Source organism: Leptinotarsa decemlineata, unplaced genomic scaffold (genome assembly GCF_025532065.1).
Source record: "Leptinotarsa decemlineata unplaced genomic scaffold, Ldec_3_MD MMD2_tig00000505_RagTag_RagTag, whole genome shotgun sequence".
NCBI classification, from domain to species: domain Eukaryota; kingdom Metazoa; phylum Arthropoda; class Insecta; order Coleoptera; family Chrysomelidae; genus Leptinotarsa; species Leptinotarsa decemlineata.
This window is the reverse complement of record NW_027412549.1, coordinates 1,075,556-1,090,178: the sequence shown is the minus strand read 5'-3', so window position 1 is coordinate 1,090,178 and position 14,623 is coordinate 1,075,556. Positions and strand designations below refer to the sequence as shown.

Genomic DNA, 14,623 nt, shown 5'->3' with positions numbered 1-14,623 from the left:
AAAATAGACAACTTTACTTCATATTTACTCCTCGAGTAGGATAGCCTCGGGCTGTTGGACTTAATATTCTTAAGGCCTTTGATCGTATGGCAAGAAGGTTTACTAATCACACTTCAATGTTATATGGTTCGTCAGATCGTACGTGTTTCTTCTTTTTTTAAAGATTATTCCGTGAGTAGCCATCGGTTGTTCTCTCGGATATCCTTACTATCAACCCATTTTGGGTTGGACATATTCGACGTAAGCAAGAAGTTTTATATCTAGAGAAAGATCTAGAAGAAATTTGAACAACTATTTACGTAAAGTATGCTGGTCAAACTGAGAGGAATGTGATAACGCGATTTAAGGAACATGTTTTATATATTCGGTTTCGTAGAACAGAGAAGTTTGGTGTTGCTCAACATGTCTTAAAGAACGGCCACGAAGTGAATGAAAATTGTTTGATATCAATCACAACAAGCTTTCACACGCCTTTGAATGTTTAGAAAAATAAATGAAAATGTATTCTACCGAATTCAAATTGAACCAAAGCACTCTGAAAAATCGGGGCGTTAACTTCTATGAGGTTTTTGATGGTGTAAAATGTATTGGAAAGGTTAAAAGGCTCGAAACGTGTGTGTCCCAGGATTTGATCGATGGACAGAAATTGTCACGTTTCGAAGTCTGGTCTTCTTTGTTTTTGCGCAACCAAAACGATCATTTTTCAGATCGGATCGTCACGTGTGACGAAAAGTGGATTCTCTACGACAACAGGAGACGTTCAGGACACTGTTGGACACCAATGATCCACCCAGGCACTTCCCAAAGACGAAAACCCATCAAAAACATCATGGTTACTGTAGGGTCAGCGGCTGGTGTGATTCACTATATTTTTCTGCAACCGGGTCAAACCATCACAGCAGAGTCCTATTGAGAGTAAATCAACGAATTGAACCAAAAACTGCGTCAGCAGCAGCCGGCACTGGTCAACAGAAAAGGTCTGATCCTGCTCCACGACAACGCCCTTCCGCACGTTTCACAAATGACCATCCGAAAATTAAACGAATTAAGCGTCGAAGTTCCGCTTCACCCACCATACTAGCCAGACCTCTTGCCAACCGACCACTATCTTTTCAAGCATTCGGATAAATTTCTCACCGGTAGAACCTCCGCCATTTAGGACCGATAGGCAGAAACGGTGTTCATCAACTTCATCGAATCCCGAGCACACAATTTTTGTGCTAACGGAATTAATTGACTTGTGTTACATTGGCAAAAGTGCACTGATTCAAATGACCCCTATTTCGATTAAACTGAATATATATTTTACCTTTATAAATTAGGAATTAAGATATAATTACAATTAAACTAACACGATAACTAATACTAGGCATTTCTTTAAAAACCCTCATTTGATGACCTCTATTTTATCAATGGTAATGATGTAGGTATATCAAAGGCCTATAACTCAGTTGTAAGATTCAGTTTTATCATCTGTTGACGATGCTAACTCAGTGAAATATTGCCATTTAAAAAAAAACCTACCCTCAAAAACATTTGATGAATTGTACTCCATCATTACAATGTTGCCCCCCATTGTGTATGTCTTGAACGCTCGTGGCATCGTGACCCATCCCCTGTACAGTCCCGATTTAGGTTCCTAACGATTTTCTGAATGAAAACTGTGCACGTGAGCTGAAAGGAAATCAAGAAAGATGGTCTTGCGTTTGCATTTGAAAAGTGGCAGGAACGGTGTGAAAATATTGTTTACATTGTAGAATTTCAAGACTGAATAACTTTTTTTCTGAAGAGCATTTTGATCATTACGTATGCAACAGCCCTCGTACTCTATTCAAAATTATGTCATAATAAATCGTATTGAGAGACTAGAAAAACATTTATGGCTTTTCATATTGAATGCTGAGTTTGAATTCTACGTGACGGAAAAAGTATTATTCCGGAAATTACTTTTTCTCCACTTCAGAACAGTGGAAATTTTCGGCAGATCAGATTCTGAATATCAATTTAATGTTGTTCTTTTGTGTGTTGATCCTTTTATCTACACGAATGAACTGTAATCATGAAGCATGGATTATATTGAAAACATTCGTGTTTGTAGAGAATCCTTATAGAGTCCTTAAAATATTAAGCTTTATTCCGACATTCTCACGGCTTCCTAGATATCCAGCTTGAATACTATTATTCTGAAAGCAGCTAGCGAGTTTCAAGGAAAAGAACAAAATCAATTTAAATCATAAACGTGAATGTAGAAAAGATAATAGTGAATTCTTACAATAATAATTAATCTCGTCGCTTGTCACTATTTGTTTTTTGTTTCTTCGCATAGGAACTGTGAAAGTTTGTTATTTGTGTTAGTGCACAGGTGGAAATCCTAGATTCTACCCCCTGAAAAGAAACATTTGTAAGTAGGTCCTTGAAACATAGTGGAACATAGTAAGGAAGTGGAAAAATAAAATTAGTTTGAAAATGATCCAAAATTATTTTTAGTTCTTCTGTATTATTCGTTATGAAATTCATGATTAGTTTTTGCCTCTGAAGATGATCAGTGGTGATGACGACTTGTTCACTGTTTGGAAGATTGTTTATTAATATTATCGTTTACGACCAATTTTTGATTTTGTTCATGTGGTTGACTACACACTGGAAAAAAAGCTAATAATATTTCAATAACGATGCCTAAAATAGTTCATAAAGAGATTATCAACAATATCATCTCTCATTTTTCAGAGCCGTTTTATCGGAAGATGGCTTTCTTAAATAATATTTATTACTACTAAGTAAGTTTCTTAGTTATAATGATGCATTCATTTTAATATATAGGAACTATTGAATATGAGACATTAAAATTACTTGTCAGATCGAATAATTAAACTTTTTCAGTTCGTATAAGTGGACTGTTGGTCAATGATCAAATTTCGCGGGCTACGTACCTACATTCGATTAGCGATTTTTTATTTTTATATGTTGGTATACTCGTCTCGAACATATGTTCACAGTTTTAGCTGTTCTGCATATTTACTTTGTTGATTAGAAGCATGAAAATTAGAAATGTTTTGCATGTTCGGAAATTTTATGCTATTTAAAAAAAAATGGATAAAAAATTTGCATCAAATTTTGTGTAGAAAATGAAATTGAGTTCTAATACAAAAGCGAAATAAATAAATGTTTTTAGTTACCTTCTGAAAAGAAACCGAATTTTATTTGTTCCAGTTTTACAATAATTATGGATTTGAATATCGATAAAGCAAATGACTTGCAGGATGATCTCACCGAAACCATGGACTCCCTAAATGGTGGAAACTATACAATGACCGGTCTTTTGAGCAGTTTTACAAATATACAGAATAATAGGGAGGACGATCATGATAAATACGGTGAGATGAGATTTTGTTGGTAATTAATTATATAAATAATTTACTCCTCACTTATATACCCGTATATGTCGATGAATTCTAATCCATCTAAGCCTTTACGTGAATGTTATTTCTATTCTTTTTATGAAAGCCACGATTTTCCATGTTTTCTCAATGATAAAACATGAAATCAGAAATATAAATTTTGCTGTACTTCTCAAACATCTGTACAGCAAGAAATTTAAATCGCCATAATTTCATACGCTTCCAATTTTAACACCTCTCTATTGTTTTCATGAATGAACTGAATTTTACCTTCAACTTACCTGCAGTAGGTAGGTATCTCTTATTAATCTGGTTTCATCAAAACTTCAGTAACAGAATAGTCACACAGGGGCACCATTGCTCTCGTTATATTTTTGGAAAAAATCATCGTTGAAAGGTATTCCACTCTTAAGATTCATTCATGCACACACAATCCGAGAATGTCAAATTTTCCAGTATTATCAGACTTGAAAATATCATAAACCATTGATTTTTACAAATTCACATTACTCATAAAAAAAAACAAAATATTTTTTCGTACTTATATGTAGTACTTGAGCTTAGCGCAGATAGTGATGTGGCTACAAAAGTGAGAAACAATTCGAAATAACTAAAATTGAATTATCTTAAATTGAATTACGGACCTTCTTAGGGCCATCTATTGAATTAAGGGATCTTGTGTCCGTAATTCAATTTTCTCTGTAGTTTCAATCACATTAATTAATTAGATTTCGATGCATTTCAACTGTCAACGTGCATTTTAGTGTCAACGGTTCATTGACACTAATTTGGAAAAATCTGAAACTGGTTATACAGGGCGTTTCAAATTTCACTTTCTGCGTGCAATTCGAAATTCCATTCTCGGATACATTTTCTTTATTTCCACAAGTATTGAAAGTTTTTGTCACAGAAATGAACTATCAATGAACTATCGGAATATGAATGTTTATACAAAGTTTCATCTGACTTGGATAACCTTTAACTTTGAGAGTTTGAATACTGACCTAAATTTTTTATAAATTTTTTGATAAACAATGTTAATTCACTATTGATAAATTCAATGTTGCCCAATATCTCTGAGAGTTTTGAAGATTTGATAATCATCAGATAAATTATTTTTTTTCGAATTTTGATTATTCTCAAAAAATTCTTCGATATTTCAATACTTGAATAAATAATGCAACAACTTCATAGACGGAATAGTTATCTTTCCTATTTGCAATACTTACGAATTTTCTATGAAATATACTTCAAAACTAAGATTTTATATATTTGGTTTCCGGACTACGCAATTTCTTTCAGAAATTTCGTATGAGTTTCGAATCAGAAGAGCTGAATCCATATACAGGGAGAGGCTAATATCAGCTCATTTCCCTCATACAACTTCATATTTTTATTACTGAATGATTCTTGCAAGAGAAGCCTATTATCAGTGAAATAAGAGTGAGTTCAGTATTTCTTAACCTTCTGGAGATTGTTCGAGTGGAAAATATCAGTTATGATATCAACACAGATCAGGTAGGTCGATACTTGGTGCTTCATTTATTTAAATGAAAATGAAGTGTCGAAGAATTTTTTGACAGTCGGGTGCATGGTACTTAGTTATGCCTTTTTTCTACCTCTTTATTTTATAGAGCACGAATGTACTGGAGAAAAAGTTCCCCCAACGCAACTTTTGATCGGGAACAGATATCAGAATCGAACAAAGTTGATTATTTGGGAACGGTTGATTCGATTTCCAAAAATAAAACACTGTTGGATAGAGAATTGGGAGGCATATCAAACGATGTACCACAAGAACCTCCATGAATTTGAAAAAAGTTGATAGCACCCTCTCATTTCAAAAAGTACTGAAATTTATGCCTTCTGACGTAAACTTTGTCCAATCTTGACATCTTGTCTCGTTTAAAAGAAGGGGACTTTTATGTCCGCACTGTATAAAGTGGCATATCTAAGTGTTGCTTCTATTTGAGTGATTCTGTCGGAACTAATGAGTACAATAATTCATCTGATGGTCAATGAGTTACTAAAATTTTCAAGAATATCAAAAAAAATTGATTTTCTCAAAAACAAAGGAATAGTTCATCAACGAATTAGAGGTGGTTCAAGTTACAAGATTTTCTGTAGAAAACTCTCAGGAACATATTCTAATAGCCTAATGAAAGTTGGGCAAAATATAAACGGATTTTCAATATTTCTGCAAATTCTCTGCCAATAGTAAAATAATTTATAAAATACTTCATTGTATTAGGTTAAGTAAGGCTTATGGATCGAAAATGTGAACCGTCGTTAATTTGTGGAAGTTGATGGTGCATAACATTTTTATTAGATCAATTGGAAGTTTTATCACCTGCTCACACTGATAAATATCATTGTTTTGTTTAGACTACACGGAATCCCTACAAAACTATAATTCCAATGAAGATGAATCTGGCCCATCCAGTATGTCATGTTCGAAAAGGAAACAAAGAAGATACAGGTACATATGAGATAGTCTGGTATACTTTATCGATTTAGCAACCCTCATTACCATTACATTTTCCGATAGTTATTAAACTGACTCAACTTTATGCGGGTGTCATTACCCTAATTTCAGTAGTTTTATCATTGTTATGAAATGAACGTGATGATAAGATGTTCGCTTATAATAAATATTACATCAACTCAAATTATTCACTAATATTTTCAGTCCCGCATTCATTCATACAATTTAACGATAACAACTGGAAAAAATAATTATTACAAAAATAGTAATAGAAAAAAATGTTGAGTCATATTAATGGGTGTGCCAATTGGGATATCATGAATTCAATGAAATGGAAACATTTTTATAAGTCCAATACCCATACTCCTTTCATAGGGAGTAAACTTCAATAGATGCAATAAGAGATGGACTAATGAAGCAAGTTTGTTTTATTTGAAAGAGATGCAATAATGAGAATGGTTCTCATAACCTTACTAAACAATGATATAGTCAAAAGTGTGTACAACTTGTTCCACTTGGAACAAGTTGCAATTATAACTGAAGAATTTTTCAGCCACTATACTTACCAAGCGAATATCTATACTTTAGACAGACAAGTTATGAATGCAGTTGCAGGAATCTAAGGTTATATTTCCGCTTTTCAGAAGACAAGGGATTCGGCATTCAGCGAGAATTTACCGGACATTTAGATAGAATGATTACACCACAACGAGAAACCCGCATTGTTTATTAATAGTTATTGAGTTCATTGATGTTCATATTCTCAGTTTTGAGTTTTGTTTATTGTTGATAGGTCTATATTCACGACCTGTTCTTTATAAACACATAAATCTATATATACTGGTATAGCCGAACGGTACGATTTCAAATTCATGACCAAACTTTGCAGAAATTCACATCAGGCAATAGGATAATAAAACATTATTAAGCCTCACTGAATAACTATGACATACCTATATTTGTAATAGGGTAGACCGGGAATAATTGAAATAGGGGACAATTATTGAAACAGAGGACACTAGAAATAACCGCTGAAGTAGACGGATTTCGCGGTTTAAATCACAAGTGCTTGTACACGTCCACGATAACTTAATTTCCCCGCTAGCGAAGTTAACTTTTACATTGATTGAAAAAGTGTGTCACAAGACATAAAAACGTAAGTATCCAGCTTCGACTTGTTTGGTATATGTCCTTTAGTCGGGATAGTTTAAATTATTACTCTAATCCAGGAGTAAGAAAATATTTGAGTGTTTTCTTGAAAATATGCTGCGGGTACAGTTGACATGGGGGAACTGAGAGAGGTTCAAAATCCATTTTGGCGTATGAAGAAGCCTACAAAGACCTTACTGAAAATAATGCATTGATAAGGTCTGCAGCAGCTACATATGAACTACATTACGTGTCTTTGAGTAGATTTATCAAGAAGAAAAAGCAAGCAATTGAGAAAGTATCCAGTGTTCCTGTCACTATGGGTTATTGTGTGAGGCGAGGTATTTGACACAAACCAAAAAAAAATAATTTTCAGCTATATACTCAAAGCAGCGCATATAGGTATTCTTCGGATTACCACCCAAAGAGATTCAGAAATTAGCTTTTCAGTTGGCCGTGAAATATTCGCTGAACATGCCTGATACATGGAGACAAAATGCTATGGCAGGAGAGGATTGGTTTTCTGGATTTATGAAGCGCAACCCAGATCTTTCAATCCGCTGCGCTCAAGCCACAAGTCTTTCCAGAGCAACTAGTTTCAATGTCACAAACGTAAAACTTTTTTATGACAACCTAGATAATGTTATGGACAGGTACAAATTTGAACCGAAAGATATCTATAATGTCGACGAGACAGGGGTCACGACGGTCCAGAAACTTGTTAAAGTAGTAGCCGAAAAGGGAACCAAACAGGTAGGCGCAATAACATCAGGAGAAATGCTGTAAATGTAACAGTCTACTCTGCCATTTTTATATTCCCACGGTTGAGATACAAGGATCACTTGTATCTCACGGTCCCGTGGGGTGCATTGGAGCAGGAAACGCGAGCGGCTGGATTCGAAAAGATGAGTTCTTGATATACCTCAACCATTTTCAAATGCTTCTTTGAAAATGAAGTATGGCTTTTACTTGAAAATCATCAGTGGCAAATAGCTATACGATGGTTGGACTTCTGTAAAGGAAATGGCATTGTCATCTTGTAATTCCCCCCACATTGTTACCACAAATTGCAACCGCTAGATCAATCGGTCTACGGTCCATTCAAGAAGGCTGTAAATTCAATTTGCGATGCCTGGATGAGAAATAACCCAGGCAAAACAATAACAATTTACGATATCCCAAGCATAGGCAAACTAGCTCTGTTGTTAGCTCACACACCGTCAAACATTGTAGCTGGATTTATTTGCACTGGCATATGTCACTCTGCTAGAGATATATTTACGGAAGCAGATTTTGCCCCCTAGTATGTCACGGATAGACCAGCATCACCAAGCACTCGTCACACTCCTCCAGCATCATCAAGCATTCATCACACTCCATTAGCATCACCAAGCACTCGTCGCACTCCGCCAGCATCACCAATCACCTCAAAACCTATATTTTCGCAAGTTGATGCAGGACCAAGCACTTCAAAATCTGTATTTTCACGCACTGATGCAGAACCAAACACTTCAAAGGCCGTATTTTCGACAGAAATCGTTAGACCCTTGCCGAAAGTTCCTTTTAGGAAAACATGTTGCAAACGAAAAACTAGAAAATCTGCAATCTATACGAACACTCCTGAAAAAAAGAGGTGCAATATGAAGCAAAAAGGAAAAGGCAAGTTGAGAGAAAAATTACGGAGTTCAAAGACAAGCCGAAGGCAGTTCGCCAGCCCAAACAAACCAAAACAATGCCAACACGATAAGGAACAGAGTGAAAGCGACGAAGAAGAAACTTACTGTCTAGTTTTCCTGGAAATGTATGGCAGTAGTTGCCCTGGAGAGAAAGAGCCATACGCCTGATTGGAGACGCGAACATCACTTGCAACCTTGATAGTCTGGAACATCGAAGAAAGTTTATAGAGCTAGCTGTCCCTCTTCTACAGATACTTTCACGGGAAGTGTTCAAGTGACTTGGCACATTTGATTCCACCAAGAGCCATACATATCATAAATACGCGACGGACTGTGGCTCCTCATCGTCTTGAGGTTTAACTCAGCTCACCTCGAAATTGGCTGTTTAAGAACTCTTTCATCTGGAGAACGACGTTTATGTGGAATAAACTTCCTGAGAACATTTTTCCAAATGGATTTAATCTCCAGCGATTCAAATCCAATGCATTGAATGTCGTCACTGGTCCCACGAAGAATGTACTCGACAAGATTTCAATTGTCCAGGTATACGTTTCATTCGTCCCCGGCACGGGTACGATTGAAACAGTTTGATAAGCTACAGTTTTTGTTTTGAATCTTATTTATCTATAATTATAGGCGAAATGTAAATAGAAATTCGATTGAATATGCTCCCTATTACTCACATCATAATTTAGAAATTTGCGATAGCCGCGGAGGAAAAAAATCGAGAAGCAGAAATGTTTCAATTGTCCCCAGTCTAACCTAAGTGAACCAGCGGTGTAAACCAATTAGTACGGATTAATCGAGACATGTGTACAGCTGAATTTAACTTTATTGTCTTATTTATGAAGCTGAAGGCAACGAAAACTTTCACTAGAATAGTTCATGTTCTCCTCAATTACTATTTGTTTCTGAAAATAAAAAAATAATAAATATACTTTTAACGTCTTGCAAATAATGATTTTGTAGGACGACTTTTTCCAACTACCAATTAGAAGAACTAGAAAGAGCCTTTCACAAGACGCATTATCCTGATGTTTTTTTCCGAGAGGAGCTAGCCCTTAGAATAGACCTAACTGAAGCTAGAGTTCAGGTATGGTTTCAAAACAGACGAGCAAAGTGGCGGAAACAGGAAAAATCCTTGAATAAAAACACTGGTGTGCAAATAACTAACATCAACATTCCTATTAGTGTACCTGGTGAGTTGATTCGAACCTTTAAAGAAATCATAGTGAAAGTTGCATTTTATTGAACACTAGTCATTTTTTGACTTTTTATGTCTTTATAAAGTTATCTATTACAATTATAGTTTTTTCAGCTGTGGAAAGTGAAATTCTCTCCGCCTCAGAAAATTTAATAAAAAACAAACAAACAAATAAAAGAGAATGCATATTGGAATATTTGGAAATAAGGACACAAATAAATAGAAAATGTTTGACTTTTTTCAATATTTGGTATTAACTATTGTTTATTAGTTAGATGATGGAAAAAATGATGAAAGTTTCGTGGTCAGAGGGTTAAAAATAGAAAAACACTTGTTTTTTTGTTCTTTATTCCAAATATCTTCAATATTATGAAACATATATAATTATGTGAATATAAAAAAAATGTCTCGAAAAATAAAATTATCACAACCAATATACTTTTCAGCCTGTTCCACTCCATTGGAGAGTCCACTTCTAAATTTTCCAAATTCCGATCAAAACAACTCTTCGAACATGTTTTTGAATCTTGAATGGCCCCTATCCTTTCCGTCTTCTTCGATGTTATCAGTAAACACTGAGCAAATTACTAATGATCAATCATGTACTATGGATAATCATCTTCAAGAAACCCTTCTAATAGCAGGTAGGAATTCAATTTATATAGAACGTACTGCAAAGTAGAACGGTTAGGAAAAGAACAGCACACAAAAATCCAAAAACACGTCAAATTCGTTTCTAAGGGGACACGATGTGACCTAAAATCTATTGCAAAATCTTCAGTCCTCTAAATGGGGATGCCATACCTCAGTTTTCTTGAACGGATGTAAAGTCGAGTTACACGTCAATAAAAAGGATATCTGCTAGTGCTTTGTTTGAAAATTGGTCAACTCCTTAGAAGTTACGGAACATTCAAAATGATAAAAATAAGTTGGAGTTGAAGTTACAAAATTGCAGTTTTTGCTGTTCATGGAGTATCAGATTTTCAAAACAGTCAGCAAATGAAACAAAATCCGACGATGCACCGATTCATAATCTCCAACAACAGGCCCGGTTGCCACCGCTCGAAGTTCGTTGCCTGTGTGACATCCGGATGTACCGCGGGCATATCACATTTTCAATTGCTCTTGCTCAGTTGTTAATTGACATAAAAACCGAAAAATTTGTGGATACTTGGGAGATGATTTACTTTATAATATGTAATTTTCAATAAAAAACTAAATTAGCCTGAATGATCCCATTGTGGTGGAATGTTCAAGTGTTTATGAACATTGTTTCATGACCTTCAAAATTACTAGCGACCTGAATCGGCTTCCCATGGGCAGCAGAACATGAACATCTACATTTGTCATATTTGTCACATCTCGTTCATTAAAAAAGTTCCCGTGCTTAACTGATGAATGACAAGCTTTTGAAGATGTTAGGGATGGAAACTTCGTCATCTAAAAGTTTTAGAACAGTTTCATAACTATCCAGAACATTCTGAAATATGGTGGAATGTTCGTCAATTATTTGAAAATAAGTTCGGAAATAGATCCCAGATCATTGAGGAACGAGCAACGAGAATTATATGTTGTGTAGCCCTCTATTCCCCATCCATAATAAATGTTCCTAATTTTACCTGATAGGCGTGCTTTTGATGATATGAGAGATAATATTTTCGAGTTCTAAAAAATTCTACAACAGTCCGGAACAATCGAGATTATGCGGAGCAACCTTCTTCATTGTGGAACAACAAAGAAAGTAACGGCCTGGTAGTCCTCTATCTCGCATTCAAGATGAAGGTTTACGTTTTACCCGAAAGGATGGCTTTGAAGATATGAAGGCGGAAGATTTCAAACTGTAGATATTACTAGAACAGTTCGGAAAATTCGGGAGAATTTGAGAGAATTCCACAACATTCTAGAACATTCTGGAATGCTGATTGATGTGAAACATTGAGCAACATCCCGAAACATCCCAGGTTAATGTAAAACATTCCATAATTGTCTCAGAAGTTGTGAAATGTTATTGAATGGGTGGGACATCTATGGGTTTATCCTTTTATTTGAACTTCCATACAATCTCATATAAACTTTCTGAGTGGTACAGGGTACTCCAGCTAGTAAGCATCAATAATAACCTTATAGATATATTTTGACGTATGAGTAATAGTTATCGAAAGGCAATTTTTTGCGGAATTGCAAAAATGTTCTTTTCACTTAAAGTTCAATTATTTTCAAAACTAAGCTCTGTAATCTGATCAACTTTCTAGAGCATATTCACATGAAGTGAATTGTAAAGTGCTAAGGGATATTTTCAATTGGGTTTGTATTTAGGGAATGAATGAATCCAACATTATTTTTTCATAAATCAATAAATTTCCGAACTTATTTTCTATGAAATATTATTCAGCCCCGAAAAGGGGCAAAGTAAAAACAACCTCCAGTACAAATCAACTTTGAAGTAGAGGGTAAGTAGAACAAAAAAATTGACCACTGCGATGAGTCTGAGTCACATTAGTTGCCCGACGAATATCAAAAAAGTATAAATTACATTTCTTTTTTCTTCATTATGATTTCCTACCACGTAGTAACGGCTAAATCTATCAATTTATAAATGACATCTGTTTGATATTCTGTTAATGGAGAACTGAATGAAGACGACTTCAATCACGGCACGACAGGTTTCGACAGCTCTGGTGGTAGCCTCCTTGCCATCTGACTTGAATCCTTTAGATTTTTTCTTGGGAAATTTACACAATAAAATCAAATGTTTCATTTGTGGAATCGAAGCACAAGAGCACTAAAAAATAACTTGTTTTATTGCATGGAGAAGGGCAGAATCATGCATATTTCCTATTCCGGCATTTATTTGATCAACATAGTAGATTTCAAATAAAATTTATTTGATTTTAAAATTTTTTGAAAAACGTATTATGGGGATTTCAAATTTTCGTATATACTAAACGAGAGGTCCAATTTTCAAAATACAATAGCAGTGGAGAGCGATTCGAAAGTCTTTCATTAGACCGCCATTAATATTTGAAGAAAATGGGGATATCATCAGCGGGTTGATAATTCAACGATAATTTTGGGTCAAAACTTATCCCCCTCGCAAAAAAGATTGACACGTGTTTGGATTTGTTCCAAAAGTTCTTCTTCTGGCAGTTATAACTTCCAATACATTTTTGATAATCCACCCTATATAACATGAGAAACAATATATTATTGCTTCTTTGTATTACGATTTGATCGTTTACTTTCTGTTTGGCTTCTATAAAATATTTCTCACAGATAGAATAACGAACTCGATGCAGACCAGTAGCATGATGGAAGACAATATTCTCTTAGAGGATGATTTGGGAGAAAGGATGGGTACTAGTTTAACTCTCATATCGTCGGCTGATACGGATATCTCCATCGATCCAGATTTGCTGACCATGAAACCACAAAGAAATCGATTGGAAAACGATGATAACTAAGTAATATCGTAGATGAATGGCAACCTGAAGGTTTTATAATGATTGGTGAAATAAAACTGCAAACTTTCCGTTTATTTTTTTTTGAACGAGTTACAATTTATTTTGATTGAATGTCAAACTTTGACTTGAACTGATTATCAACAATAAGTAACGAGCTGAAGATCATATCAAAAATTTGAATAACGCCTGTGGCAGTAAAAGTAATCTATTGTCAAATACACTTTTTCGATAATAAATTGAATAATCTGGGTCTCTATACATTCAATAACTGCAATGGTCCATGAGTTGAAAGTTCCGATATTATAAATATAGTTTAAAAAACTAAAAAACACGCTTTTAAAGAACATCGAACTAAAAAGTTAAAAATATCTTTTTTTAAATAAGCTTAAAAGAATAACAAACGAAAAATACAAGCATCATTGTGAAAAAAGCGACGAGCGCTTGATATACAAAAAATATGGCACAAAGAGCCCACGGTTTTTTCACAATAATACTAGTATTTTTCGTTCGTTATTGTTTTAGGCTTATTTGAAAAAAAAAAATATTTTTAATTTTTTAGTTCGATGTTCTATAAAAGCGTGTTTTTTAGTTTTTTAACTATATTAATTTTTAATTTTTTAGTTTCGTATGCTATAAAAGCGTGTTTCATTAGTCTTTTTGAACTATATTTATTTTATCAAAACTTTGGGATCAACCAGCTGTATATTGTTTAGAAAAATGACCATCGATATTTTCCGATTCCGGAGAGGGAACCTGAAAATCAGCTACCAAGCCCAAGGTAGCAGGAGCGCGTGTTAATAAAAAAATACTTTTTTCAAATGAAGAAATACATATAAAATGAGTTCGAATTATATCAAGGAGGTTACGTACAGCGCATCTGCCCGCGAATAGATCAAGCAATAATGTCGATAATTCTGGAGTTACAAACAAACTGACAAACAAATAAACATACATACATACAGGTGAAGCTAATAAAAACGTGTAAATTAACAAGAACACAAAGTCTCAAAATACATAGGTAGGAGCGATAATATCTTCCCTCACGAAGACGACATCTATGGGATCGACAGAAGATTCAATCCATGATTATCAAAAATAAACGAGTTTCCCAAAGCGATATTTTGCAAAGCAAAGCTTCGGTATCGACCGACATCGACTGCCTTTCACTGCAGCTTTCACTACAAGGCAACTAGATAAGATGTCAGAGAAGATGTCATCGCTTCTACTTACCCAAGCTTGTACAGCAGAGT

General features: G+C 34.7%; 1 protein-coding gene across 1 annotated transcript; it reads left to right on the top strand.

The window, feature by feature from the left end:
- The first annotated feature begins 2,009 nt into the window (after positions 1-2,009).
- Positions 2,010-13,441, top strand: LOC141481718 (uncharacterized). Its single transcript, XM_074173751.1, has 6 exons — positions 2,010-2,401; positions 3,211-3,374; positions 5,784-5,877; positions 9,678-9,907; positions 10,359-10,556; positions 13,186-13,441. Exons 2-6 carry the CDS (start codon positions 3,224-3,226, stop codon positions 13,371-13,373), a joined length of 861 nt encoding a protein of 286 aa, XP_074029852.1. The 5' UTR covers positions 2,010-2,401; positions 3,211-3,223; the 3' UTR covers positions 13,374-13,441.
- Positions 13,442-14,623: the final 1,182 nt, after the last annotated feature.

Bases quoted from the DNA above. Each gene is read 5' to 3' on its own strand.
- LOC141481718 (XM_074173751.1), top strand. From the start codon at position 3,224: ATGGATTTGAATATCGATAAAGCAAATGACTTGCAGGATGATCTCACC. The intron at 9,908-10,358 runs GTGAGTTGATTC...TATACTTTTCAG, and splicing joins CATTCCTATTAGTGTACCTG to CCTGTTCCACTCCATTGGAG. The intron at 10,557-13,185 runs GTAGGAATTCAA...TATTTCTCACAG, and splicing joins AGAAACCCTTCTAATAGCAG to ATAGAATAACGAACTCGATG.